Below are 26,946 nucleotides of genomic sequence, written 5' to 3'. Positions count from 1 at the left end.
AGGTTAGATCTGTATTCTCTCCATCTCATAGAGACCCATTTCACTTTGGAGATTGATAAATGTCCTGTTTATATAGAAAACCTACATGGCCCTCCAGCTGCAATATTCTTGCGAAATGTTACAGAGCTTTCTTCACTTTTGTATCTGGGTAGCATGCTTCATCATGAGACAGCCCAAAATACTTTAATCCTCGGGAGTATAAATAAATGACTTAAAAGACGAGAGCTAGAATAATTAGGTTCAATTCTCAGTCACACCATTTACCGGCCATGTGATTTGAGCCAATTACTTAAGCTTTCTAAGCCTTCATTTCCTCATTTTTAAAAAATGCAGATAATATTTAGCACCTTCCCTGCAGGATTAAATAAGATAATACAGGAGAAGCACTCGACCCAGTGCCTGAACCAAGTCAGTATGTGATAAATGCTGTTATGACTCCTATTCCTGGCCTTGAAAAAGTCCACCAGTTCAAATGCGTTTGAAGAGTCCTCCAAGACATGCTTGGGGTCCCAGGACCCAATGTGACAGTTAAAAAGCAGCGTTGCTTGTTGAGTAGTCAAACCTAAATATATATACACACACACATATGGTGAGGCACTATGGTACCCACACACCTCCAACCTTCACTTCCTACTCCTATAGCTCTTAACACTGGGTGCAACAGAATCTTCCCAACTTTTAGAGGAGTTTATCTAAGTTGGACATAGAGTCTAAAAAAAGAAAAAAAGGAGGAGGTAAGGTCACATGGAAATCATACAAATTTTCATGATGCCATATACTGTGTGTCACACATTGTGACAGAAAGGAAAGATAAAGAAAAAAATAAGAGGACTTCATTCCCCAACTGTACAGACACACTTTCTCCAGGAGCTTCTGGTAGGCATGCTGTGGGTGGCAACCCTTCTTCAAGCAGTGTTCCCCCTTCTCTGCACCAGCTATGAGGGAGATGAGATGCCTGTGTCTAACGTTTCTTTCCTGCTTTGAGTCCCTCTCTCTTTCTAGCCATCGGGGAAGTCAGACACCTGCTTTTAGTGCTGGACACTTTCACTCTTTTCTCCCAACTGGACCACTTTCTTACTTTACCATGTAAAAAAAATAAATTGAAAACGGATGAAAGACCTAAAGTTGAGATAGGAAACCATCGAAATCCTAGAGAAGAACACAGGGAGTAACCTCTTTGACCTTGGCCATAGCGACTTCTTACTAGACATGTCACTAGAGGCAAGAGAAATGAAAGCAAAAATGAATTACTGGGACTTAATCAAGATGAAAAGCTTCTGCACAGCAAAGGAAACAATTGATAAAACCAAAAGGCAGCCCACAAAATGAGAGAAAAGATTTGCAAATGACATATCTGATAAAGGGTTAGTATCCAAAATCTATAAAGAACTTCTAAAACTCAACACCCCCAAAATAAATAATCCAGTTTAGAAACGGGCAGAAGACAGGAATAGACATTTTTCCAAAGAAGACATCAAGATGGGCAACAGGCACATGAAAAGATGCTCAATGTCACTCATCATCAGAGAAATACAAATCAAAACCATGAGATACTGCCTCACACCAGTCAGACTGACTAAAATTAACAAACACCGGAAAACAACAGATGCTGGCAAAGTTGAGGAGAAAGGGGAACCCTCTTGCACTATTGGTAGGAATGCAAACCAGTGTAGCCACTCTGGAAAGCGGTATGGATGTTCCTTAAAAAGAATAGAATAGAAACCCTACAGTCCAGCAACTGCACTAGGTATTCACCCCAAGGCTACAAAGATACAGATTTGAAGGGGCATGAATGTTTATAGCAGCATTACGAACAACAGCCAAATTATGAAAGAGCCCAAATATCCATCTACTGATTAATGGATAAAAGAAGTGGTGTACAAACACACACACACACACACACACACACACACACAGGAATATTACTCAGCCATCAAAAAAATGAAATCTTCCCATCTGCAACAATGTGGATGGAACTAGAGGGTATTATGCTAAGCAAAATAAGTCAGCCAGAGAGACAAATACCATATGATTTTACTCATACGTGGAGTTTAAGAAACAAAACAGAGAATATGGGGAAGGGGAAAAAAAAAGTGAGAGGCAAACCATAAGAGACTCTTAACAACAGAGAACAAACTGAGGGATGATGGAGGAATGGGGGTGAGGAAGGGCTAGATGGGTGATGGGGACTAAGGAGGGCACTTGTGATGAGCTCTGGGTGTTGTATGTAAGTGATGAATCACTAAATTCTACTCCTGAAACTACTACTACACTATATGTTAATTAACTAGAATTTAAATAAAAATTTGAAAAGGAAAAATAAAGACACATTTCTCAGGGAAGTACACTTGCTTTAAAAAAAACTGAGCCTGGGTGGCTCAGTGGGTTGAGCCGCTGCCTTCGGCTCGGGTCATGATCTCGGGGTCCTGGGATCGAGTCCCGCATTGGGCTCTCTGCTCAGCAGGAAGCCTGCTTCCTCCTCTCTCTCTGCCTGCCTCTCTGCCTACTTGTGATCTCTGTCTGTCAAATAAATAAATAAAAAATCTTAAAAAAAAAAACCTTTTAATTGTGAAAAATTTTAGATTTATAGAAGATAGTACACAGAGTTTCTATATACTCTCCACATAGCTGTCCCAAATGTCAGCATTTTACGTAATCATGAGACATCTGTCACAATTAAGCTTTTAACCCTGGAACAGTACTAGCAACCATACTATAGACTTCACTTGGACTTTACCAGTTTTCCACTAATGCTTTTTTAAGAAACAACTTTGAGATTAGTTTTAGAACTTCAGAGAAGCTGCAAAGAGAGAAGAGTTTCCAGATACCTCTCACCCCTTTCCCCCTAACATTAACACTGCACACTACCATGGGACATTGTTGAAACTGAGAAACCAACATTGGCACGCTATTGTGAACTCAACTCCAAACTTTATCCCTTACTTCTGTTCCAGGATCCCATCCAAGATACCACACTGCATTTAGCTGTCATGTTTCCTGAGTCTTCTCTGGTCTATGAGTGGGTCTTCCCCCATCCCCCCATCACGACAGTTTTGGAGTCAGGTATTTTTAGAATGTCCCTTAATGTTGGCCTGTCATGTTTTCTCTGCATAGTCCACTGACCCAGCAATGCCACTAGTAAGAATTTATACAGATATATTCCCACATACATAAAATGAGGGATGTTGGGGTTTTTCACTGGAGCATTTCTGTAACAGCAAAACATCAGAAACACCCTAATGTCTGCTAGGAAGGAACCGGTTAAATTAATTGTGGTGTATCAAAACAATGGAATGCTTTCCAAAAATAAGACAATTTAACAGCTATTTAAAAGGACTGATAAAGTTCTTTATGTACTGAACTTCAAGATCTGTCAAGTGGAAAAGCAAGGTGCAGAAATGCATGTATAATATGCTTCCAATTGTCTATAAAAGTAAAGGGGAAACAAGTAAGTATCTTATCTTACTTCTACTGTACCCCAGCCCCAGAAGCGTGAATGGGGACACTATCTTTTACCATAGTAGCATAACTAATTCAGAATATTCTTCTTATTCTATAGAGGGATACCTGGTCATGACCCATTCCCACAGTGAATGACTCTGGAGGTTGCTCTCTTAAACTAGGGTCTCATCTGTTTAAAATGGGAGATAGGAGATATAAGTGAATAAAGTTATCAAGATGCCATTTTAAAAAAGTAAATCACTACATGGGGAAAGACCAGGAGCCTACAACCAAAGGGTAGGGACCTAGACTATCCAATCACGGTCAATTCCAACGTTCTGCCTCTCAGTTTCCTGGTGAGCAAGGTAGGAACAATCACCACCCGCTCTGCTAACTTTAGTGTTTGGTAAGGATTTTGTAGAGCAAGGCTTCACAAACTGCCTGTGCCATGATCATTGACTCAGAAGACCTCCAGTTTTTTTCCAAAATATATTCCTTCCTTCTATGACCAAGAAATTTGGCAGTCACATGACAGAGAACAGTCTTCTTCTAAATTTCAAAATGAGCTACAGACAGCTTTCTGATGGCTCCTGGGAATTATGTGAATCAACATGAACGATTTTCAAAAGCCTCTCACTAATCCTAACTTATTAGGAATTTGCTTTACAAAATGCCTGGCCTCTCAATTCTCTCGTAACTCATACTAGTTTCCTTTTAAATTCAGGTCATGCTTTACAAGGTGCTCTCATGCCTACGATTTCATGTAACGGTGTTTGAGTTAATAAAAGAGATATTATCTTCAATCTCCTTTTACTGGCAAGGGAACTGAAGGGGCAGAATTGGGTCCAGGATGCCAATCTACTCAATGTTTTCAGTGCAGATATATAGCACAGAGCTCAGAACCTCATCTGGGTTCTGAGGGCTATTTTCTCAACTTGTGATGTGTCTTTTTTTTTTTAAGATTTTATTTATTTGAGAGAGACATCACAAGTAGGCAGAGCAGCAGGCAGAGAGAGAGGCGGAAACAGGCTCCCTGCTGAGTACAGAGCCTGATGCAGGGCTCGATCCCAGGACCCTGAGATCATAACCTGAGTCGAAGGCAGAGGCTTAACCCACTGAGCCACCCAGGCGCCCCACAACTTGCAATGTGTAAGCGAGAATTTAATCTCTACCTGCAAGGGATGTCTCAGACTATTAAGGCACGTTCTCTTGCAGAAGCTAGAAAAACCGCAAGATAAGATAAGGGAGGTTTAAAAAAAAAGATCTCACCCCCTCAATACTGATTTGTGTTGAATGGGGGTGGGGGCAGTGGGGTGGAGAGAGATGATCTGGCCCAGCCAGACAATCTAGGTACAGAGGGGCCAGCTGGGCCTCCTCAGAGCCCGTGGATCTCGCTGCCAATAAAAGTCTGAAAAGGCTCTGCTGTTTTTCAGCTTACTCACTGGCCAACGACATGCTGCAAAACAGACGCTCTCGCAATGACAACAGCAACATTCCATGGACCAGTGAAAACATTTAGGCATGAAAGTGAATCAGAGATCCAAGCCTGGCTGGGTAACAGACACAGGGTTCTACGCTTCAGGCCTGAGAAAAATCAGTTAGGACTTTAAAGAAATCACACTGACAGCAAAACAACGCATCTAAAGCTCATTTGGAAGCCGATGTACAAGAACAGACTCAATTCAGTTGGTGCTTCCCAGCATTACTGTTGACTGTCTCGCTGGGCTTGCTTGATTTGTATATACTTTAAATCAAAAAACAACATTCTGGACACCTAGGGTGGTGTCAAAGTGTACCCCACGGAGCACTGTAGGGTAATCACCTGCACGGTCATCAGAAGTGCATTGCTGGGCTCTGTTCCCAAGCCACCTGAGTCACAACTATGAATCTGGATTCTAACCTGGTCTATTTTATCACACAGGGAAGTCTGAGAACCAGCATTCTGGACATAGGACATTAGTTAAAACTGATCCTATCAAAACTGGACAAGGACAAGTTAGGACAAGTTACAGAAGAAGGAAGAAGACTCTATAGGCTTTCAAAACAGATACCCTTGGTATTACTGTGTATCTGTACAGGTGACAGAATGTGACCTTTTACTTGAAGACACAGCCAGCCAAAGGCTAAGTATGCGATGGACAGCTATGGATGGGGAAAATGATTTATGTCTGAGGTGGTATCAAAAACATCCTCAATCAGCTCAGGGAAGAGAAAGAATTCTATTTGGGTATACAGTTGGTTCTCATTATATTAGCAGTTTTTTCATTAAAGCCCACTTCAAAAACCACTTCTGGAATTCCGCAACTCCAAAGCGACTTAACCTTACAGAGTTTAAAAATTATTTTAAATACACAGGCTGTTAAGTCATAACTGTAGACAAAACTCATGAAAGAATTAACACATTCCACAAGGTGTGTGGGAGCTTCAAGTTCATAGACACCAATCAAGTGTTGATTAGACAATTTATACACTGCTTCTGGCAGAGCCAAGTCACTTTTCCCTAACTGACAATAACAAGTCCTATTTTAATCTGATAGTACTTCCTGAATTTTTGAATTGAATAGAAAGATCCTAAAACTTGTTACCAATGCAAAGGAGTACTTATATCACATGATTTTCTGAGCTTTCGAATATTTTCATCATGCTTTCCCTGTTACCACGAACAGGAATTTGGACCTACCGAGGCTACGTAGGCCGTTACCCAGGCACTTTGCCCTCTAGCTGTCTGACCTTAGGAAGGTTACTTTACTTTTAAGCCTCAGCTACTTTTCCTTTCTTTCTTCCTTCCTGCTTCTCTCTCCCTCCCTTCCCTTCCCTTCCCTTTCCTGTCATTTAATAAAATACTAACCAGTAGACTTGGAGCTGAGTATTGCTGTCAGAAAGAGCTGGCATTCAGTAGATCTTACTGTCATATCCAGCTCATAATTTTTACATACACAGAAAAACAATCAACTAGTGCTAGTGAATTAAGAGTTCAAATCCCATTTGTGGCATTAAACAGAGACTATTAGGACAAATGTATAAAAGAGATGTGCTGGGCGCCTGGGTGGCTCAGTGGGTTAAGGCCTCTGCCTTCGGCTCAGGTCGTGATCCCAGGGTCCTGGGATCGAGCCCCACATCAGGCTCTCTACTCAGCAGGGAGCCTGCTTCCTCCTCTCTCTCTGCCTGCTTCTCTGCCTGCTTGTGATCTCTGTCTGTCAAAAAAATAAATAAAAGAAAGAGAGAGAGAGAGATGTGCATTGTCCAAACAGCTCAGAGCAAATGATATTAAATTTAGAGGAATGCCTGTGAATAGAATTCCAAGTTCTGAAATCTAGTTCATTTGACCAGGTTTTTAAGTCTCAGTAGGATTAAAAACTTGAATAAAAATCGATGGAACATCTATAAAAAAGATGTACATTAGCTATTAATTCTGATGGCTAAACACATAAAATACCTTTTCAATAAAAAAATACCTTTTATTCATTAATTTAGATAAAAATGTGATCCTAGTGATTAACAAAAAGCAGTAGAACTCCCAAAGATCATAATTTATGGTTCTCTATCATACTGGTTTTGATCCAACACAACTCTTAAAAAAATCAGAATGATATACTTATTCTCCATCCCAGAGGCCAAATGCTTGCTGCAGATACAGACCATTAAATTGAACTGTTATCTATTTCAAGGGCTAACACTTTCCAAATGATCTAACGGCATTGTCAGATATAATTATAAAATATTTCCAAGGGAATTATAGTTCACCTTACTTTATTATTATTCAGTCTTAAAAACATGTATGTTATTTTTAAATGGTTTGTAGGAAAACATGTGTACACAAAACCACTGAGTATTATAATTTATAAGGATAATACCAACTTCCCCTAGTTACCATCTTCAATATAAAAGTCACTCATTCACTGAGGTAATAAATGCCAGGCACAAAGGCATCAGCAGGGAGAGCTGCAAACATGAAGGAGATACTGTCTCTGAAGGGCTCATGGTTCTGGATTGTGAGAAGAGATCTAGAAACTACCCAAAAAACAGAGTTTCTTGAAGGTCACAGTAGAAGGCACAATTAACTTGCTTGCAAGATCAGGTAAAACTCAGCTGATGATATGATATTTTCATTAGGACTCAGTGAGTCACTGTAGGTAGGGAGAAGTTTAAGAAGCAAAAATAGAAAGACAGTAAAAAAGAAGAGAGCATTTCAAGCAGAAAGGATATCACGTGTCAGAGAGGTATGAATGGACCCATGGCTGGGACGTGAGGAAAGGAAAGAAGGTGTGAAGAAAGGCAAAGGAATGTCCCGACATCACGAAGCTGGGCTGAGAGTTCCGGTCAAACCATACATGGCAGCTAGAGGATATTTGGACTTTCTGCCAAAGCCCAAATGAAGTCACTGATGTTTGTTAAAGATGTCCAGTAGAGGACAGATGTGAGATTTATTTTAAATATGGTCCCGATAGCATGTGGAGAGGACAGAAGCAGGCCTGGAGCAAGGTGACCTGTTGGGTGACCACTGGAATGTATCTGGTGTGAGCAATTATGGGGCTTAAAATTAGAACAGCAGCAGCCAGAAGGCAGAGGAGGAACAGATCCATATACTGTGATACTTAGAACACAGACTACCAAGTAGAAGATGGAGGAAAAGTTGTGTGATACCTGTTGTTAGCTTGGGTGGTGAGTGAGTGATGATGTCATTGCAGAAGATGATAAACAGACTTTGAGGAAAAAAGAGGCCTGAATGAGGAGACACTGCAGAACATTCTGGAAGCAAGGGGTTGGGGAGTCCGAAGGTCTGATTATAACCACTGGCTCTCCTGGAGGCAGCTCTGCACTGGGCAAAACTCATCTACAGCTTGGAAGGAGAGAACTAGGATAATAAATCAGTGCATCATGACCCACAGGTTGTAGCTGAAACCAGGGGAATGGAGGGGATGACAGCGAACAGTGAAACCCTCGCTATACCCCAACCCTAAAGGGGTTAGTGAAATCAAGCAACATCCACGAAGACTTTCCCAAGTCATTCAACATAACCATAACAAAGACTAAGAGGCAAGATGGAAAAGGGTTTGACACATGAAAAACAGATCAGAAGACACATAAAAGAACATGAAGGAATCTCAAAAGGATTTTTTCTGTGTGAAAAATATCAGACACAACATAATGCATGTTTCCATTTAGATGAAATTCTCGGCTACACAAGATAACCTACATGATAAAAATCAGATCAGTGTTTGCTACTTGGGGGGGTGGTGGTCACTGACCAGAAAGGAGCATGAGGAGATTTTCTGGGAGGACAGAGATCTTCAATACCTTGATAAAGGTGCAGGTTATTATGTGTTTATCAACAAGCATTCCACTCTATGTAAGTCATAACTTCACAAACAAGTCAAGATATGAAGTCATATATATTCATATAAACAAAGACACAAGAGAATATGCAAAAATAAATGTTCTGTCAAGGGTACCATAACTATGGGCTATTTTCCTCTCACTTTGCAATTTTAATTTCCACACAATGTCCTTAAATACAAAGAAACCAACACTCAAACACTTCAAATGCCCATCAGTACTTATCAACTACTTGGGAAAATGGAAAGCATATATACTTTTTCCATAGTAAGGAGAAAAGAATCTCTGAAATGAAGCAATTTACTATCTGAAGACAACAAGAAAACACAAGACACAATAAATACATGGTTGTAAAGTATTGAGGATTCCAGGGGCAGAGGAGCCTTACGGCTTTTGTTCTGAGCTCAGTTGGGTGAACTTGGCAGAAGAGGACATTTGTCAGAGCAACCAGTGAGACAACAGAAAAGTCAGTCAATGGAGCAGACAGCTGGAGGCAGATTCCAAAGGTCACTATCACAGACTCTACTTGGGTTTCAGTGCTCCTGAGTTTCTACTGTCCTTTATTACATTATTATTATTATTATTATTTTGTAATTCTTAGTTTAGGAACCTTGCCTATAGTTTCATAGAGAAGAGGAAGAAATAGTATCCAGCAGGAGAAGGACAACAAGAGCCCCCCATGATTTTGGAGAGAAATGGTGGACACTTGGATGACAGTGATGGTAGCAGCTCTTTCTCTTCTTGAGGTTCCTGTGGCGGACCAGGCGCGATGACAGCTGCTTCATACAACTCACTGTTTTATCCAAGCTCCATGACAATCCAGCCAGATACACATTAACTTCCTATCTCCCATGAGGAAATTGGACTCAAAGAAGTGAGGCAACTCCTAGCTAGAACACGTGGACCCATTCCTACACCGCAGACTCCACAATGCGAGCCCTTCTACTACGTCAGGAAGGGACCCACCACCTCTCACTGCCCTTCCGACTTGGGAGTCGGAAAACAAACAAACATAACACCCAACCCATCCTGAGGGATTTCTAATAGTATTTGGTCTAATTACAATTCCTTCTTGCAGTGTAGTCCATGCCCCCCAAAAACAGCCAATGTGGGCAATTACTACATAGCTATAAACTGCACACATGTGAATTCCCACTATTTAGTAGTAGGTAACACCTGGTGCTAGGCACTTCACAGTCAGTTACCTCATGTCATCCTCACGACCACCCCTGAGCAGGCCATTATTAGTGCCCCTGAATAGAGAATGAAACTACGACTCAAGACCTGTCACGTGACTTGCTCCTACATCACCCGGCCACGAAAGATTTGGACCCTGACAGTGGGACCACACAGTTTAAGCATTCTATACTATTGCCTCAAATTTTTTTAATGAAATCTTTCTTTTTTTTTTTTTTTTAAGATTTATTTATTTATTTGACAGAGATCACAAGTAGGCAGAGACAGGAAGAAGCAGGCTCCCCGCTGAGCAGAGAGCCCGATGTGGGGCTCGATCCCAGGACCCTGGGTCATGACCTGAGCCAAAGGCCGAGGCTTTAACCCACTGAGCCACCCAGGGGCCCCTATTGCCTCAAATTTTTAAACTGCATTTCCCACTTTGCTATGTAACCTATCTTCTTTCCTCTTGGTTCATGCTATGAACAATCCCTCTGGAAGTTTTTAGGATGTTCCTTCTCGACTGTTCCATCAGAAGAACTATGTAAAGCCTTCCCCTCTCTCCCCTCACGGGAGTGAACCATTCCCCAAATGCTCTCCATAGTTCCTTGGGCAGCCCTACCTCATGCAACAGGAGCAGCGACACAGTCCCGTCATCCCCTCCGCTGACTGACATTCGCGCTGTCGCCTCACTCATTCTCCTGACCAGAATCCTCTACTGCCGGGGTCAGCCAGCTCCCACCTGTGTGACGAACGATACACACAGGCCAACCCCGGCATCCGGACACTCGGCCAGCGGCAGGGAAACACACCAGGGCGCACTCTCCTTATCACAAACAGAAGAGAAGGGGACAATGGGTACTGACTGGCAAGCTACTTCCTGTCCGGCTCTGTGACCAACGGGAGTGCTGAGGACCTGGATCCCCATTCGGATCATTTCACCGCACTCTCCACGAACAGGGAAAAAGAGGATCCCCCATTGAAGCAGCATGAATGAGCGCAGTGTTCCACCGCTGTTCTGGAGAGGCTGAAATGTGAACCAGCAGGTAGGCTCATCCCCACCTCCGCTGGGTCGTAACCAACTCTGAAACACACACACAAAGGCCTCTTTCCTGACCCGCTCACTCCAGCTCCATTACACTATTTAAGGCACAGACAAAAGCAAATTAAGGGGGTCATCTGGGCGATAGAAAGGAGTGCAGTCTGGTGGACATGGCGGAAAGCCTGGAGCTGTGGTTTCCTTGAACTGTTTCCCTAGAACTCGCGAGTCTTTGGGGTCCCAAAGTTCCATCTGTCTTAACGTTCTTTTTTTATAAAGAGTTCTTCATTTCCAGAGCCTAAAATAAGGCCAGGTATTAAGAACCTGGAGGGTGAGCCAAGAGTTTGGGGTTGCCTCTCCTTGGCGGGTGGAGCGGGGAGAGGAATGCAGAGACAAGTCATGGCCCCACATTAACTGCTCTTTGATCTTTGTCTTCGTGGGGGTTGCGGGCAGGGGAAGAAAACCTTCAAGTCCAGCAAATTATACTGACAATGTTGAAATTCTGGTCTTGTGCAAAGAAAAATGGGCAGTTTCTTCTAGAACTGGATGGACACTGGCTGTTGCTTTTGCATTATTTATATGCACAGCCACTCACACTTGAAGAGGAGGCTGTGAGCATACACAGAAAACTGCAAAGGGCAAAGAACTCAGCCTTTTAATGAACAACTCCAGACCTGGCTGAAGCAAAAGTCAGAAGCTGATTCTCCTGGGCTGAGGTGCCCGTGGCGGACTGAAGGATCCCAAGGCAGCTGGCTCACTCCAACGCAGCACATGAGGTAGGAAAGGCAGTACTGCCTCTGTCGCCTGAACCCTGAGGACCCTTCCAGGAGAGACAAGACCCAAAACTGAACTCAGCTTGGGAACCACAGCCCTGGGTAGTGGGTGCTACAGACACTGGAGACGCATGGCTACCGGAGGAACCAGGTCCTTATTCACCATAAGCCCTGTTCAACTTGTAACAGGGGCACAGAGGATGCCTTCTCCAGGCAGGCCACCGTGGATGCACACGTCCTTCTTTCCGGTAGGCTCACTCCTCTCAAAGTGCCCCAAGCAAGTGTAATGTAGTTACTATTATCAGAAAAGGCATTTTCTCATCACTCTTTAACACAGAAAGAGGTTCAGAAAAAAAGTATGACAGGATTATTTAACAGGAGCACATACAATTCCAGAAATCACTCTGCCCTGTCTTTAGGAAGAGCAATGTTTTGGTCATCAGAAGCTCTGCTAGGCTTAGTCAGATCAGTGCCAGGAATTCTGTGAACTGGAGGTCAAGCTGCCAAGATTCAAAAGAAATGTAAGTGTTTGCACAGATAGCAGAGTGGGACAGCTAGCCACTGCCAGCTTGCACCTCCAGCCGCGATGCCGATAGGAAAACCAAATTTTCCAGGTGTCCCCTTGTGCTGTGAAACTTAGTAAAAACAAAACAAAACAAAACAAAAACTTACAAAGAAATTAAAAAAAAAAACAAGCTCTTACCTAGCTCTCCTCGAAGGTTAACAAGTTCTTGAGATAGGGTTTTGTGTTGCTTCAGTGTTTCCTCCCGCTGCGGAAAACACACATCAAGTTACTAATGTTTTCAAGAGGGTCCCTTTCAGAAAGGCACACATTCGTTATCACCAGGAAAATGAGACTCAGAACGGAGAAGCCAAGATATGAATCATTTAGACTAACAGTTTGAGTTGTTAAAAAAAAAAAACACAGATGTCCCTTAGTTGTTAAGGAAATTCATGTTTCAACAATCTTTATTTTCTCAGGTCCTCGGGAAACTCTCATTGGAGGCACTGCATGGCACTTTAACAAATATTTACTTTGAGCCAGGCTTCACTGCTGATCTGCGGAACCTCTCAGCAAATGCATACTTAAGACTTAATGCATTCTCCTCCAAGGGCAATAAAGCAGTAATCAGTAAGATAAATATTTAATGTTCTAAACGTGTGCACTTATATGCACTTTGTCCTGTATTTGCAAAAAAAAAAAAAAAAAAAAAAAGTTTTGTTGCAAGGTCAATCCTTCTAAAAGGGACATACAACTTTGTTATAAGGCTACAGCCAAAAACAATCCTTTAAAAAGACAAAATTAGATTAATTTTACTCAGGTCTGCATTAGTTTTCTAAGGATTATTAAATTTGGGATCAGCTATAATTGTAAGGCGACGTTAGAGAAACAAATCAAAGAGAATCGGGCAACTGTTTCAGTATCAAAAAAGCTATTATTTATACTGCAAAGAAAAACAATTTCCAAGTTCCCAGCAACTCAACGAGATCACACACACGCGCACGCATGCCCCCCTCCCCCCACAAATACAGCGATAGTTTCTTAAAAGGTAGATACCCCACCACCAGGGATTAACTTAGGAAAAGGCAGAATTCGAGCTCCGGCGGTATCCTGCTTACACTACTGCAGAGATCAGGAGACCCGTCTTCTGCAGGCAGGAGCTGCTTGCCACTCACAGCATCCCCCCACTAGTTCCAGACCACCTCTGCCTCGGTCCCTGATACTCTTCCAGAAACGCACTAGAAGCAAATACTAATTACCCTTGTTGCTGCACATGGAGGATAGAGGCACATTTTGCTGCTGGAGCAGCCCATTTTCCAGCTTCTGTCTCCAACTGCCCCCACCCCCCGCACTGTCCAAGAAGTGCACAGGTGGCCACACCACCCACCAGTCGGGTCTGCCTACATTCAAAGCTCTATCAGGAGGAGCGCCATTGGTCCTCGGTTAGCCTTACTTCGCGTCCTGCAGGTTACCGTATGCCTCTCTCCTGGCAGAAGCTGATTCTGCAGCTTCTGCCTTTGGCACAAGCAGCCTGCGATTACTTAAAGCCACAGCCCTTCATTTATGAAAAACGAGAGCCAGACATTAGACTGATCGATGGCCACTTACTTAAATATCAGCTGCTAGTGGAAAGAAAAACGGACCTTCTCTGCCTGGATAATGGAGTTATTTTTAGATTTGTGAGCCTTTTTAGTCCCCCTCTTTAATTGAGGCCATTAGATTATCACACTTATCAAGAGAAAAGAAAAACTTGCTCTCCGAAACCTGTATACTGAAGAAGCCTATGAACTAGGTGAAGAAAAATCCAAGTGTGCGTTTTGTGATTTACCATTTAAAATGACATTATCATGAAACGGATGGTGCTTGCCGCGAAATTTAATCTCAATGCTTAGAACATGGTCCACTGGTGTTAAAGGGCAAGTGTGAAATGCTGACTGGGGACTTGGAGAGCAGACATCATCCAAAGCTTTTTTTGCTTTCTGGTGGTCTCTCAGTAAAAGAGCTGAGAACTTAAGGAACAACGTGCTAACACGGTCATATGGACAGTTAACAGTGACTGCGATTTCAGGACATGTCTTCATTGAGTATGTTTTGCCGTTAATGGATTCTAAATCCTTGATTTTTTTTTTAAAGATTTTATTTATTTATTTACTAGAAATCACAAGTAGGCAGAGAGGCAGGCAGAGAGAGGGCAGGAGGCAGGCTCCCCGCCAAGCAGAGAGCCCGATGCGGGGCTTGATCCCAGGACTCTGGGATCATGACCTGAGCCGAAGGCAGAGGCTTCAACCCAGTGAGCCACCCAGGCACCCCCTAAATGCTTGATTTTAAAGTGTCGTATTAAGCTTTTCTGAAATCACAAATCAGTGAGTCCAGGTTTTAAAAAAATGAACAAGTCATGAGTTTTCTGATATAGAAATTAAGCCTTGAGGAAAATCAACCTGGATAAAACTGGGGGGAAAGCACATAAAAATACATATATCACATGCTTCTCCTTTATGCCATGAATTTAAGCCTTAATTTTGTTTGCTTAGCAATTTAGTTCAAGTAAGTAATAGCAAGCTTTGTCACTCCATGTCAAAAAACCCTAAAGCTTAATAGCCACAAGCAATCCTGCAAAACATTCAGGACTTACTTAAAATTCACTTTCTAAGAATAGTTAAATTGCTAGTAGAAGGCAAAACTGGCAAGAAATTAAATTACTTTTCAAACTTTCCTAAATGTGCTAAGTGAGGACTGAAAAACTAAGCTGATGTACAGTTCCCAGAAGTAATGTTGTGGAAATGCTTACATCCTAGCAGAGATATGCCACCTGATCTCTTGGTTTCTTAAAGAGATTTCGGGGACAGGGAATTTCAGTCCATGTGAACACCTCCCCCAACTCCCACACTCTACCTTCCTTACTCAATGCCCAGAAGCCACTGATGTCTTCCAAGCTCTGTCAATCCGAGTACACAGAGACAGGAAGGCTGTGAGGTCACCAGCCAGTCTCTTGTCTAAATGAGTTGTTCCAAAGTTAGTCAGTTCTAATGAGTCTTGAATCTACCACACTTTCTCTATTAGTGCCACCTCCACCGCAGTCCTGATCTCCACCAATTCATTCCTGCACTAGTGAGAGCAAGCCTCCACACGACCTCGCAGAGGGCTGCTAGGTTCATGTCCCATATTCTTTGTACACACAAATGCCCTCACTCGAAGAGTATTCCATGGGATACGTGAAAAAGAAACTTTACCCTAGTTCTAAGAACCACGATCTTCCAATCCTGGTTTAGACTCTAATTCCTTCCTTGTTCTGTTCAAGTCACACTTGCCATGTGTCCCACTTTCACAATTTGGAAAGCGTGGTCTTCACCTGACCCATTATAGAAACCTCAGAGTCCATCACTGTTACCATCTCCTTCCCCTCAAAGCCTACATTAGACATTTATCTTTCCAAATTGGTTGGCAAGTTATTGCTACGAACCAATTAATCAAGGACCGTTCCAGATGTTGGGTGAAACATGAAAGAAATTTAAGACATGATTCTTGCCCTCAAGAAGCTAGGAACCGGGGTGCCTTGGTGGCTCAGCTGGTTATTGTCTGCCTTTGGCTGAGGTTATGATCCCCAGATCCTGGGACTGAGCCCCGTATCAGGCCCCCTGCTCAGTGGGGAGTCTGCCTCTCCCTCTCCTCTGCCCCTCTCCCCCACTCATTCTCTCTCAATTAAATAAATTTTTTTTTAAAGATTTTATTTATTTATTTGACAGAAAGAGATTGCAAGTAGGCAGAGAGGCAGGCAAAGAGAGAGGAGGAAGCAGGTTCCCGGGGAGCAGAGAGCCCGATGCGGGACTCGATCCCTGGGATCATGACCTGGGCCGAAGGCAGAGGCTTTAACCCACGGAGCCACCCAGGCGCCCCTCCCTGATTTTTAAAAAGAAAAGCAGCTTGGGACCTAGGTAGGTCTAAAATGCTCATGCTCAATTGTTCAGTCATTACTCAAGGCAGATGACCTCATCTGGGGGGAAGCAGTACAGGATAATGGAAAAACCAAGGGCTTTAAAAAAAATCCTATGTGAAATGCCAACTGCAGTGTCCACACCATAGTCCGTGTCAGTTTCTGCCTGACTCTCTTTGGGAACTTGCCCTTTAAGATACCTATCTTTTACTGGTAGATGATAAAAACGCATTTTGGCACTCTGATACTGATTACCCGTTTCTTTTTATTCAGCTGCTCCTAAATCAGTGTTTCTGTCCTAGATGAGAAACTCTTTATAGTCTAGGTAACAAGTTTATTTAATCCTCTTTGTATTTTGACACGCAGAATTCCACACAATATGAATAAAGAGGGAGGCAGGTATCTGGATAGAAATATGCTTTTCTACGCGTGTGTTAAATGTATGAAGTGTTCCAAGGAAAAATTGGATTCACTATAATTTAATTAGGAGTCCCCTGGATACAGGCACTTAAGCTCTGGCTGCCGTCCCATCAGGGGGCCTGAATCTGTTAGCTGTTGAGAAGCATCCACAGCACAGTGGGTTTTGCAGAAAAGAGCCCTGTCGGATGGCTCAGATGTGTGCGGTCTCTGACCTTCTCCCCACCACTCACATGATGAATCATGTCCACTCTATTTTGCTCTGAGACATTTTTACATATAGTAGACTGCTAGTGTCTTATTTGGGTACTACTTTAGGTTGGATTTCACACTGGCTGTTTGTACAGAACATTGCACAACTACGCAAGGAAAAACCGAGGTTGGGAACAAACTAAAACCAGCAACCGTGTGTCCTCCAGGAAACAAAGTGTGGTGTTAGTTTCCAGATTGATGAGGCCCTTATAGAACTTTTATAATAAACTATCATCATTAGATTTGCAACAAAAGGATAAGTCATAGTTCTAGGATTCCCTATAATCAATCCTCCTTCTTATTCACACTCTAACGCTCTAAAACCATTTAGAAAAACTTAGCAATAAGATATGTATGTATATAGATCAGTTGACATCTACCATCCATATCTAACTACGTGTACATCAATCCGTCAATCACTTCTATAATGGTATGAGAGAACCAAAGGGTTAAGAGGAAAATTGTTCTGAAGAATTACTTAACTTTTCCCCTGGTTATGTCTTTCTTTGCTGTTTTATAACAGTGTCCTGTACACATTAGGCAATCAGTAAATATTTGCTGATTGGTTTTAAAGAGCAAAGAACATTCACATAACGACTTTAGATGTTCGTCTTTACACCTGGGACTCCATCTTCCCCATTCATTTTTTCGTTCAGGTACAAATGACACGTCTGTTACGTATAAAGCCCTGCCATAGCTGCTGGGGTGGGTTCCTAAGAAGGAACTAGACACAGATCCTGTTCTCAGTGAGCTTCTGGTCTTAAAAAACAGAACGAGTGCAGATGGTTACCTGTAATATAAGGGAGAGAGTGACAGAGAAATCTAAGTGCTCCTAGAATCCAGAAGGTAGACTGAACACAGAGCTAGAAGGACCATGAAATAAAAGAGGGAGGTTGTTTTGTTTTGAAGATTTATTTATTTTAGGGAGAGAGAATGTGTATGTGTGTGTGTGCGTGCGCGTGCACGCGCGTGCAAGCAGGGGGAAGGACAGAGGGAGAGAATCCTCAAGCCGACTGTCCTGCTAAACACGGAGCCAGATGCAGGGCTGAGTCCCTGATCCCGAGATCATGACCTGTGCCAAAACCAAGAGCCAAATGCTCAACAGACTGAGCCACCCAGGTGCCGCTAAAAGAGGGAGCTTTTGAGCTGAATTTTAATAACTTGAGTGGAGTCACAATTACATGGGCATTAAAACCTTTAAAGGCAGGTGCAAGAGGAAATTCCCGTACAGTGAAAGTATCCCGGAAACTCAGAAAGAGTTTGCCCTGTTGTTGACTGACAAAATATCTGTCACCGCGTCCAATCGAGGGAGGTTTTTCCTCTAGTGTTCCATCTACTCCTTCTCCCACTGAGCATCTCACAGTGTTTGGTTTGTGTTTGCGGGCGAAGCTGTGTGGGAAAAGAGGATCTTGAAACCCCAGGAACATGCCGACTGTGGAAGGTTCATGCCACACGAGGGATTTAGGAACCAAAGGAAGAACAGATATGGGTCTTTCATCTCACATCCACTTCTGGGCCTTTCCTCACCGAGGACCACGGAAAGCAGGCCTGCCTGATCTATATAACTTGCATTTTCTACGTGGCTGTTTGTATAATGAATCCATGTGAATCCCATGTAGGTAGTCATGGGATGCTACTCTAAGAGCTGAACATGTAGGGATATTAGGGAGACGGGCAGTAGCCCAGTAATGGTATTTGAACCGAGGATGAAAAAGCACAGAAGTTCATAGGGTTTTGAGTTCCTAGTGTCTTAGACCCAGGTGCAAATCCTGGTCTTCCTCTAACTATCTGTCTGCTGATAGTCAAGTTATTTAACAGCTCTATGCCTCCATTTTCTTCCTAGTTAATTCCAACTGGTGTCTTTGGATAACACTTAATGTCTAGAACTTCCTAAATATTCAACAAACATTACATCCCTCTTACTTCCCCTCCACCTCACTAAGTACAAAGCAGGAGCAGAGAGGCAGTGAAGTAAGGCTAAAAAGGCAGCTCGTGCCAGATTATAGTCTTATATTTCAAGTTACACCCCAGAGTCATCCAGAGGAAGTAGAATGTGAGTCATGTATGTAATTTTAGTTTCCTAATAGTCACATTTCTTAAAAGTTTGTAAGATTAAATTTTAATGTGTTTTATTTAACTCAGTATATCATCAACACAGTATCATTTGAAAATTATTCACAAAGTATCTTACGCCCTTTTGTCATACTGTCTTTGAAATCCATGCGTATATTTTAACGCTTGTCTGCATATCTTAATTTAGCCTTACTGTACTTTAAGTACTTGGTGGCTTCATAAAGCTAGTAGCTGCCATGTTGGACAGGTAGGCTGTAGACAATGGAGAAACCACTGAAGGTTTTAATCAGTACAGTGGAATGCTTTGGAAAGATGAATCTGTTAGCAGTGCTTGGAATAGATCATAGTGAAGTGAGTGCAGGCCTAAAGACTAAATAAGAAGTTATCATAATCTATTGGACAGGTATCCAGAGTCCAAACAATGCTGGAATCAGTATGAACGGAAAAGGGGGAGCAACACTGTGGGAGGAGGGCTCACAGCACTTGACTCATCTCACATGGGAATTGAATGAGGGGTTTATTAGGCTAGATATAGTAAATCAAAGTAATTGGTTTATCACAAAATAGACAAACTAATTGTTTCCGACATTTGATATTATGTCATTTCCAATTTAGCTTACTTGGTTGAATAAGCCAGCTTTCCAATTCCTTCCTTACATATTAAAGAGAAACAGAAGGGCTATATACTACTGTAAATAAAAACTAGGTAAATGGGGCGCCTGGGTGGCTCAGTGGGTTAAAGTCTCTGCCTTCGGCTCAGGTCATGATCTCAGGGTCCTGGGATGGAGCCCTGCATTGGGCTCTCTGCTCAGCAGGGAGCCTGCCTCCCCGACCCCTCCCCTTTCTGCCTGCCTCTCTGCCTACTTGTGATCTCTCTCTGTCAAATAAATAAATAAAATGTTTTAAAAAAACGTTTCTGGACAAAGCTGTAAAATGTTCAAGTATTGATCTTAACTATCTATTAGCGTGGTCACTTGCAAAGGCACAGACCAAGAGCATGGCTTGACCAAGTGCCTCGCTCCCCGGCCCCAGGCTGGCAACTCTATCACCGTAGCTCTATAGGCAATGAACATAGGTTTGTTGGGTTGAGCTGAACTCCAGAATAAGCAAATGGAATGGTTTTTTTCTTGAGATGTTATGTGATACCCATCCTTTTAGACTGTGATTTAAAAATATTTTAAATATTTTAAAAGCCTGGGTAGCCCAGTGGGTTAAGCAACTGACTCTTGATTTCAGGTTAGGTCACGATCTTACGGTCACAAGATAGAGCAAGCCTTGGGTCGGGCTCCTTGCTCATCAGGGATCTGCTTGAGATTCTATCCTTCTGCTCTTTCCCCCAGCTAAAGCATGTGTGTGCTCTCTCTCTCAAATAAATAAATCTTTAGGAAAAAAAAATCTAAAGAACTCAAATATAATCCTATCCCAGGACTCCCCCCTTAGGCACCTGCAGTTTTTGTTGCTAGGCCAGTAGCATCCGTTCCCAGAAGCTTGGTCTTCTCAATGAATTCTAACTAGTCCCTGAGCTAACATCCTTTAAGAATGTCAGGGAAGAATAAGGAAGCAAAGAAAATCTGTTTTGCATTTGTCGTACCACAAACTATTTTAGGAATGGACAGAAATTCTCAAGAGTCCCCAGACTCATACTGTGAGTTACCTCGGAAGTGTTCTTTAACCCACAAATAAAAGCAATCTCTTTTTTCAAAGCATTAAACTAAAGGTAATATGGAAAGCTGTGTACAGTTAGGCAAAAAAATACAGTGCAAAAATGATAATGCCAATATAGGCTGGAGATGGATATAACGATTATCTCATGCCATGGTTGGTCTAAGGGATTCTGGAAACGAAAAGAAAGCAGTAGAAATGTTTCAATCCCAAAGTTTTAGAGAGGGACTCAGGTACCAAGTGAGGTGACAAAGCATAATTGGGTGAATTCTACCTGCTCGTACCATTCATCATCTGGAAAGTATTCCCAAGACGAGAGCATGAACACTGCCCCCCCTCCTGCTCCCCTCACCTCAATGAGAAAGACTGTTAGAAGGCAGACATCCTTACCTCAGAGAGCAGATGCTGAATCACAACTGTTAATGCTTCAAACTTGGTATTACCAAAGGAAAGAAGCTGCTTGAGCTGCAGGATAAATCCACTTTGCTTCTCACATTTTGTTTTATATTGCGCCAACTCAAGCGTTTTTTCAGAGGAGAGCACATCTGGAGAGGTCTGTGTCTGGATACACAAACTTCTGGGATTCTTTTGCCTGCCCTTTTCAACTGTAAAAGGAATAAGGAAAATAAGTGATTTTTTATAATCACTACCATCTGGGTTCAAAGACAACTAGATAAGCCACAAAAATGCATTTAAGCTATGTTTATATAAGGAAAGCATATGGATCAGAGCAGGAATTAATCAAATATCTAGATGTTTGGAATTTATAAACACAGACAATATCTTTAGCTCTGAGTTTGAAGAGATTTACATGGGGCAGAGAATTATGTATGTGAAACAAATAGATTTAGCAATCCAGAAACATGGGAATTATATGCAAAATAATATTCACATCATAGTTTCTAATTTTCTTGGTAAATTGGTACAGTAACGTGACTATGACAAGTCCTCTGACTCTATATTCCGATCACATATGCGGAGAGAAATATGTAAGTGATTGGACTTTCAATGCCCTCCCCTCCTCCTACACATTTTCTACAAACTTCTCATCCTTTCCTGCTGATGGCCTGGTCATTAAAAAGATTTATACTGCTGATGAGTCATTTCCTAATCTCTAGTAAATCATTGCATATACTGAAAATCTACATTTTCCCCCTTAAGTTCACTGTTAAAAGGACTATACTCTTGACTATCCTTTTCTGTTTTCTATGAAACACAAGCTTTATTGTTTCTCCCCTCTCCAAGTACTAATAATGGCCTATGTATTTTGTTTAAGCTCATGCTAATACTCCAAATCCAACTAAGATGCTTTGCTAAGTGATTATTCACTTTCTATGCCACGGTGTCCTGGGAATTACTCTATTTTAAATGAAAAACTGTTCAGTGTTGGAACTACTCCAAATGTCTCAGTCACTTTAAATATCAAACGGAATTGGAAGAACACAAAACATGCTGCTTAGCTTCTCAAAATAATTGGGCCAAGTAATCAAAACAAAACTAAATCTGAAATAAAGATACAAGAAACTAAAAAAAAAAAAAAAGAATGTTCCCTTGTTTCAGAGACGTTCCCTACGACATTCACGTTCTGTGATAACAACCAACCTAAGAAAGTTTTATAGATAGGAATTATTTTCTCCAATTTTTCAGGGGGAGGAAAACCAAAGTAATTTCTTGAAGGAGAATAAATAAACCTCAGTATTCATGCTCTAAGAACCAATGACAAAAAACACTCCATATATTCTTTTAGAAAAAAGGCAGGGGTGGAGGCTCTCATTTTCTATGGTACTTCCTATGGTTCAACAATTAAAATTTGCATTAATACTGGATAATTCAGGGGCACCTGGGTGGCTCAGTGGGTTAAAGCCTCTGCCTTCGGCTCCGGTCATGATCCCAGGGTTCTGGGATCGAGCCCCGCATCGGGCTCTCTGCTCAGCAGGGAGCCTGCTTCCTCCTCTCTCTCTCTGCCTACTTCTGATCTCTGTCTGTCAAATAAATAAATAAATAAATAAAATCTAAAAAAAAAAAAATACTTGATAATTCACTGTTCTAAAATGACTAAACTATCTTCTATGTTTCAAAAAGACTTCAAGGGGAAAGTATTTGTCCATTAGTCTTTCTTAGTAATCATCAATAACTGTTTAGCACTAACCGCCATTTCCAAAGCAGATGAAGAAAGCAACCAAGTTCATAGTCATAGTATTAAAGTCCTGAAAGGAGAACTTTATGATAGACTCACATATTAATGAATTAATGAAAACTATTTCACAGTTTGTCAAAGTATCTGAAATTAGTATTCCTTTATTTCATGTCATTTCCTAAAAGGTCCTTAGGAGCTTTATTTCTCACGTAACATGTAATAATTACATAGCGTCTTCCTGCTCACTGAGTATTCTCCCTTTTCCTCTCTTTCACCCACTTAGTAACTCTCCATAGGGAGAGCGAGGCTCCAGAGTGGGAAGGACCTTGCCCATGCACAGATGGCACCTATGGGGCAGATTCAAAGTCAGAACCGAGGCCTCCAACACCCAATCTCTACTGCTGCGACCCACCTTGGAAAGTGGAGATCGGGTGGAGATGTAACAGAAAACTAAAAACAATCATTTATGCAGTAATTGTAGTAAAATGTTACTTTATGCTTATCAGGCCTGTGTAGATAAACATCTGTGTTTTATATAAGTTTACACAAACTTATATAAGTATAGTTTTATATAATTTTATACAAACAGAACAGCCAAAAACAGCTTTCAACCCTTTGACCATCTAGAATTTTCTGTAACATACTGCAGATATAAATTCATTCTGTATGTCCTACCAATACTTACTGAAATATTCATTTATTTACTGCTAGATTGCTTTGAGTTTATCATTCCTTGAATCCCTTAACGATGTTTGACTCTCTAGAATTTCTATGCTAATTAAATATCAGAGTTTTAAAACTGTTAGATTACAATTTAAAAAATCTGAGATGTAAATATTTTATTCTAACATTTTTGAAGAAAGCATTCTTTAAAATTCTTGCCTACTGAGACTTCCAAATGAATTTCACTGGTCAAGTTCTAGTACATTACATCATATGGAGATAAATTTAATTTATTAAACATTGTTTTTCCACCTTCAGGTTCAAAATACAGGTACTCCTTTTGTAGCATCAGATTTTATGTTTTTCTTCAAATTATTTCTTATTCCAAAGTTAAGCAATAGCTACATATTATGTTTGGTTTCTTTATAAACTAAATTTCTTTCACCATATTACATTTTTACAATGTACTATAAAGTAGTTCCTAGTAATATTGTTTGGATAAATCACTTGATATTGCTTATCTTTTTTCCTTATTAGATGGTTAATTCCATCACTAACATTATTTTAAAGGAAACAGCTTTATTTTTCTCTTGGTGTGAGATTAGCTGTGTTTCTCAGTATACATAGATTTTAAAATAAAACATCTACATCATGTGAAGAATCTGTCCATACTGTTTTTGAAATGTTTAGGAAATACAGGTTGGATTTGCTGATTCTATATTAGGCCTCTGAAACCATCATGGTTTTCGGTAGCTTCTATTTCATTTAATCCATTTTGTAAAAGGCTCTTCCTAAGCCACAGTGGCTTCAAATTCCTAAGACCTATTCTTTTCTTTAATTAAAAAACTTTATCATCCGAAATGTAATCCCTCCCCATTTTTTTGAGGTATAACTGACATTTAATATTATATTAGTTTCAGATGTGTACATAATGATTCACTTTTTTATATACTGGGGAATGATCACCCTAATAGTCTAGTTAACATGTTAGCACACGTGGCTACCTTTTTTTTTTTTTTCTTATGAGAACTTTAAAGTTCTCCTCTCTTAACAAGTTTCAAATACACAATACAGTATTATCAACTCTAGTCCTATGCTGTACATTACATTCCCATGACCTGCTTATTTTATAACGGGAAGTTTTTGTCCCTTCTGACCCTGCTCACTCATTTCACAACCCCGTCTCACCCCTGAAAACAAACTTCATTTTTCTCAGATATGTCAGTCCGACAGTGTAAGCTGTTCCCAGTTTGCTGCTGAGGATTCGGATGACTTAACGTCCACAAGCGAGATTGGCGACTCTACCTTTCCTTTATTATATTTTGGTTGCTTTAGCTTTTCGTAACAAAGTGTCATCTGTGCTTACAGAAGTCCTATTCTCCATATTCTTCTGGAACTGTTAACTGTGTCAGGACACATATACTCTCTGGAAGTTTTCGAAAGCTCTCTAGGACCCAACGCTGTATTAGGAATGCTGCTAAGATCACTCTAGAATGAATGTTAAGTAGTTTTTGTTAAGGTACACCCCAGAAAACAACCGCTGGAGTCTAACCACACCCCAGTTGTGCAAGGCGCTTGGTGCTTAGCTGCTTTTCGTCTGTGCATTGCCTGGTTACTGTCTCACCGGCAGCTGCCGGGCTAAGGTGCGAACTCTTGCCAGGGAAGCGGGGGAGGGACGGCACCTGCGCTCCAGTAAAAGCCAGTGCCCACGTGACAGCTGCCTCTTCCCTCAGGCTTTCGTCACCGCTGGAGGACGGGCGTTTCAAGAGTTGGGGAACACCTCGAATGGGCATGAGCTCATACTGATCCAGCCACAAAGACCTCAAATGCCACCTCTAGAACGCAACACTGCTCCGCCTCAGGTAGTGGCTGAAATTGTCAAACCTGTACATCACGAGGGTTTTCCAAGCAACCCACCGAGATCTCAAGCAAACATTTAAGAAACAATTCAGGTCAAGTCTGTCTGCCTAACTTTATACACTCAAACTGATGTTTAAGAACAATAAAAGCTTAGTGATAAGCCTTCTCTGACACATGCTACCATCACCCGTTGAATTCATAGCTGGTCAGCAAGAATCTATCCTACTGAGAAGCCTACGCAGGCGTGCAACGACATTAACTGAAGGACTCCCACCACAAACTTGACGAGATCAAAACACAGCCGAAATGTCCAGATAGAAGACTGGTTAAACAAACTTATGGTACAGTCATATAGTGAAATATCACAGCTGTAACAGAAGTAGGGCACACTCGGTGGTAAATGAGAAAACCATAGTAAAGAGGACTGTAGACAGAATGCTCTGCTGTGTGATGATGAAAATATAAGAGCAAATCTTCTATTTTGCTTATAAATTCATAACAAAATTATTCCATAATACACATACAAGTACTAACAATGTCTACCTTTTCAAAAAGAGAATAGGAACCAGAGAGGTATAAGATGTTCTGATATATTCTCCTTACTTTTTAATCATGGTGTAAAAATACCACCTTTTCAAAATTAAAGAGTATTTTTTTTTTAAAGGTGGCTAAATTGGGGGCGTCCGAGTGGCTCAGTCAGTTAAGCATCACCCTCGGCTCAGGTCATGGTCCCAGGGTGCTGAGGTTGGGTTCGCTGCTTCTTCCTCTGCCTGCTGCTCCCCCTTGCTTGTGTTCAAGCTCGCTTATGCATGCACGAGCTCTCCAACAAATAAATAAAATCTTTAAAAAAAAATAAAGGTGGTCAAACTGAATTCTAAGCACCTAAATCGTTAACACTTAGTCATAAAAATAGAATTAATCCATGTTTCTTCCTTGGAGAATAGAGACAAAGATCTAAATAATACAGGTTTTGTTGTATGTGACAACTCAAAATATATTCAGACTTAAGGAGGAAACAAAACACTGACGTATTCTAAGAGTACAAGTCTTCAAAATTGAACGTAAGAGCAAATCAGCAAACAGACTGCCCTCTGCCTAGAGCTGGGAAATCAAGTTGTGGCCTCAATCTTCTGCTCTATATACTGTGCTCCCTAAGGATAAAACCGTGCCACATGGTAGCTGATGACCTAGTTTTAACATCTTTCCCCCCTCCTCACTCTTGGCCCAATTGAAGATCAGAGATGATGCAAAAACCTCCAATGACGCTCAAAGCCAAAATGCTCATAAATAGGGTGCTTCATAAATAAAACATAGTTTCCTTTAAACTCCACAGGAGCCATGATTTATAGGAAATTAAAACATGAACCGAACTTGTCCCTGTGTCCCCCTTTTGAACACGTTACTGTTTTGGTAATGCAGCTCTATTCAACTGGGTGTTATACATAAGCAATGAATCTTGGAACACTGCATCAAAAACTAATGATGTATAGTATGGTGACTAACACAATGAAAAAATAAATGAAATAAAAAATAATAAAAATACAAAAGAACATTATACCCATTAACAGGACATGTGATTTCAAAGAATCGACTTAGTCAGAAACCCTTAAAATGGCATATTTCCTTCCACATCGATTTGAACATTTGTCAACAAGATAATTACCAATATCATGTCTGATCCATCGT

General features: G+C 41.3%; 1 protein-coding gene across 1 annotated transcript in view; it reads right to left on the bottom strand.

Annotated features, from left to right (window-relative positions):
- The window catches only part of MTUS1 (microtubule associated scaffold protein 1), a 162,302-nt gene that overhangs the window by 14,075 nt on the left and 121,281 nt on the right, over positions 1-26,946 (bottom strand). Inside the window, 2 exon segments of the mRNA XM_082715602.1 lie at positions 12,467-12,533; positions 20,991-21,205. Coding sequence (XP_082571728.1) covers positions 12,467-12,533; positions 20,991-21,205 — 282 coding nt within the window.

This window comes from Mustela nivalis (assembly GCF_964662115.1).
Source record: "Mustela nivalis genome assembly, chromosome: 20".
Lineage (NCBI taxonomy): Eukaryota > Metazoa > Chordata > Mammalia > Carnivora > Mustelidae > Mustela > Mustela nivalis.
The sequence above is the reverse complement of the archived record's forward strand: the minus strand, read 5'-3'. Positions and strand labels throughout refer to the sequence as shown.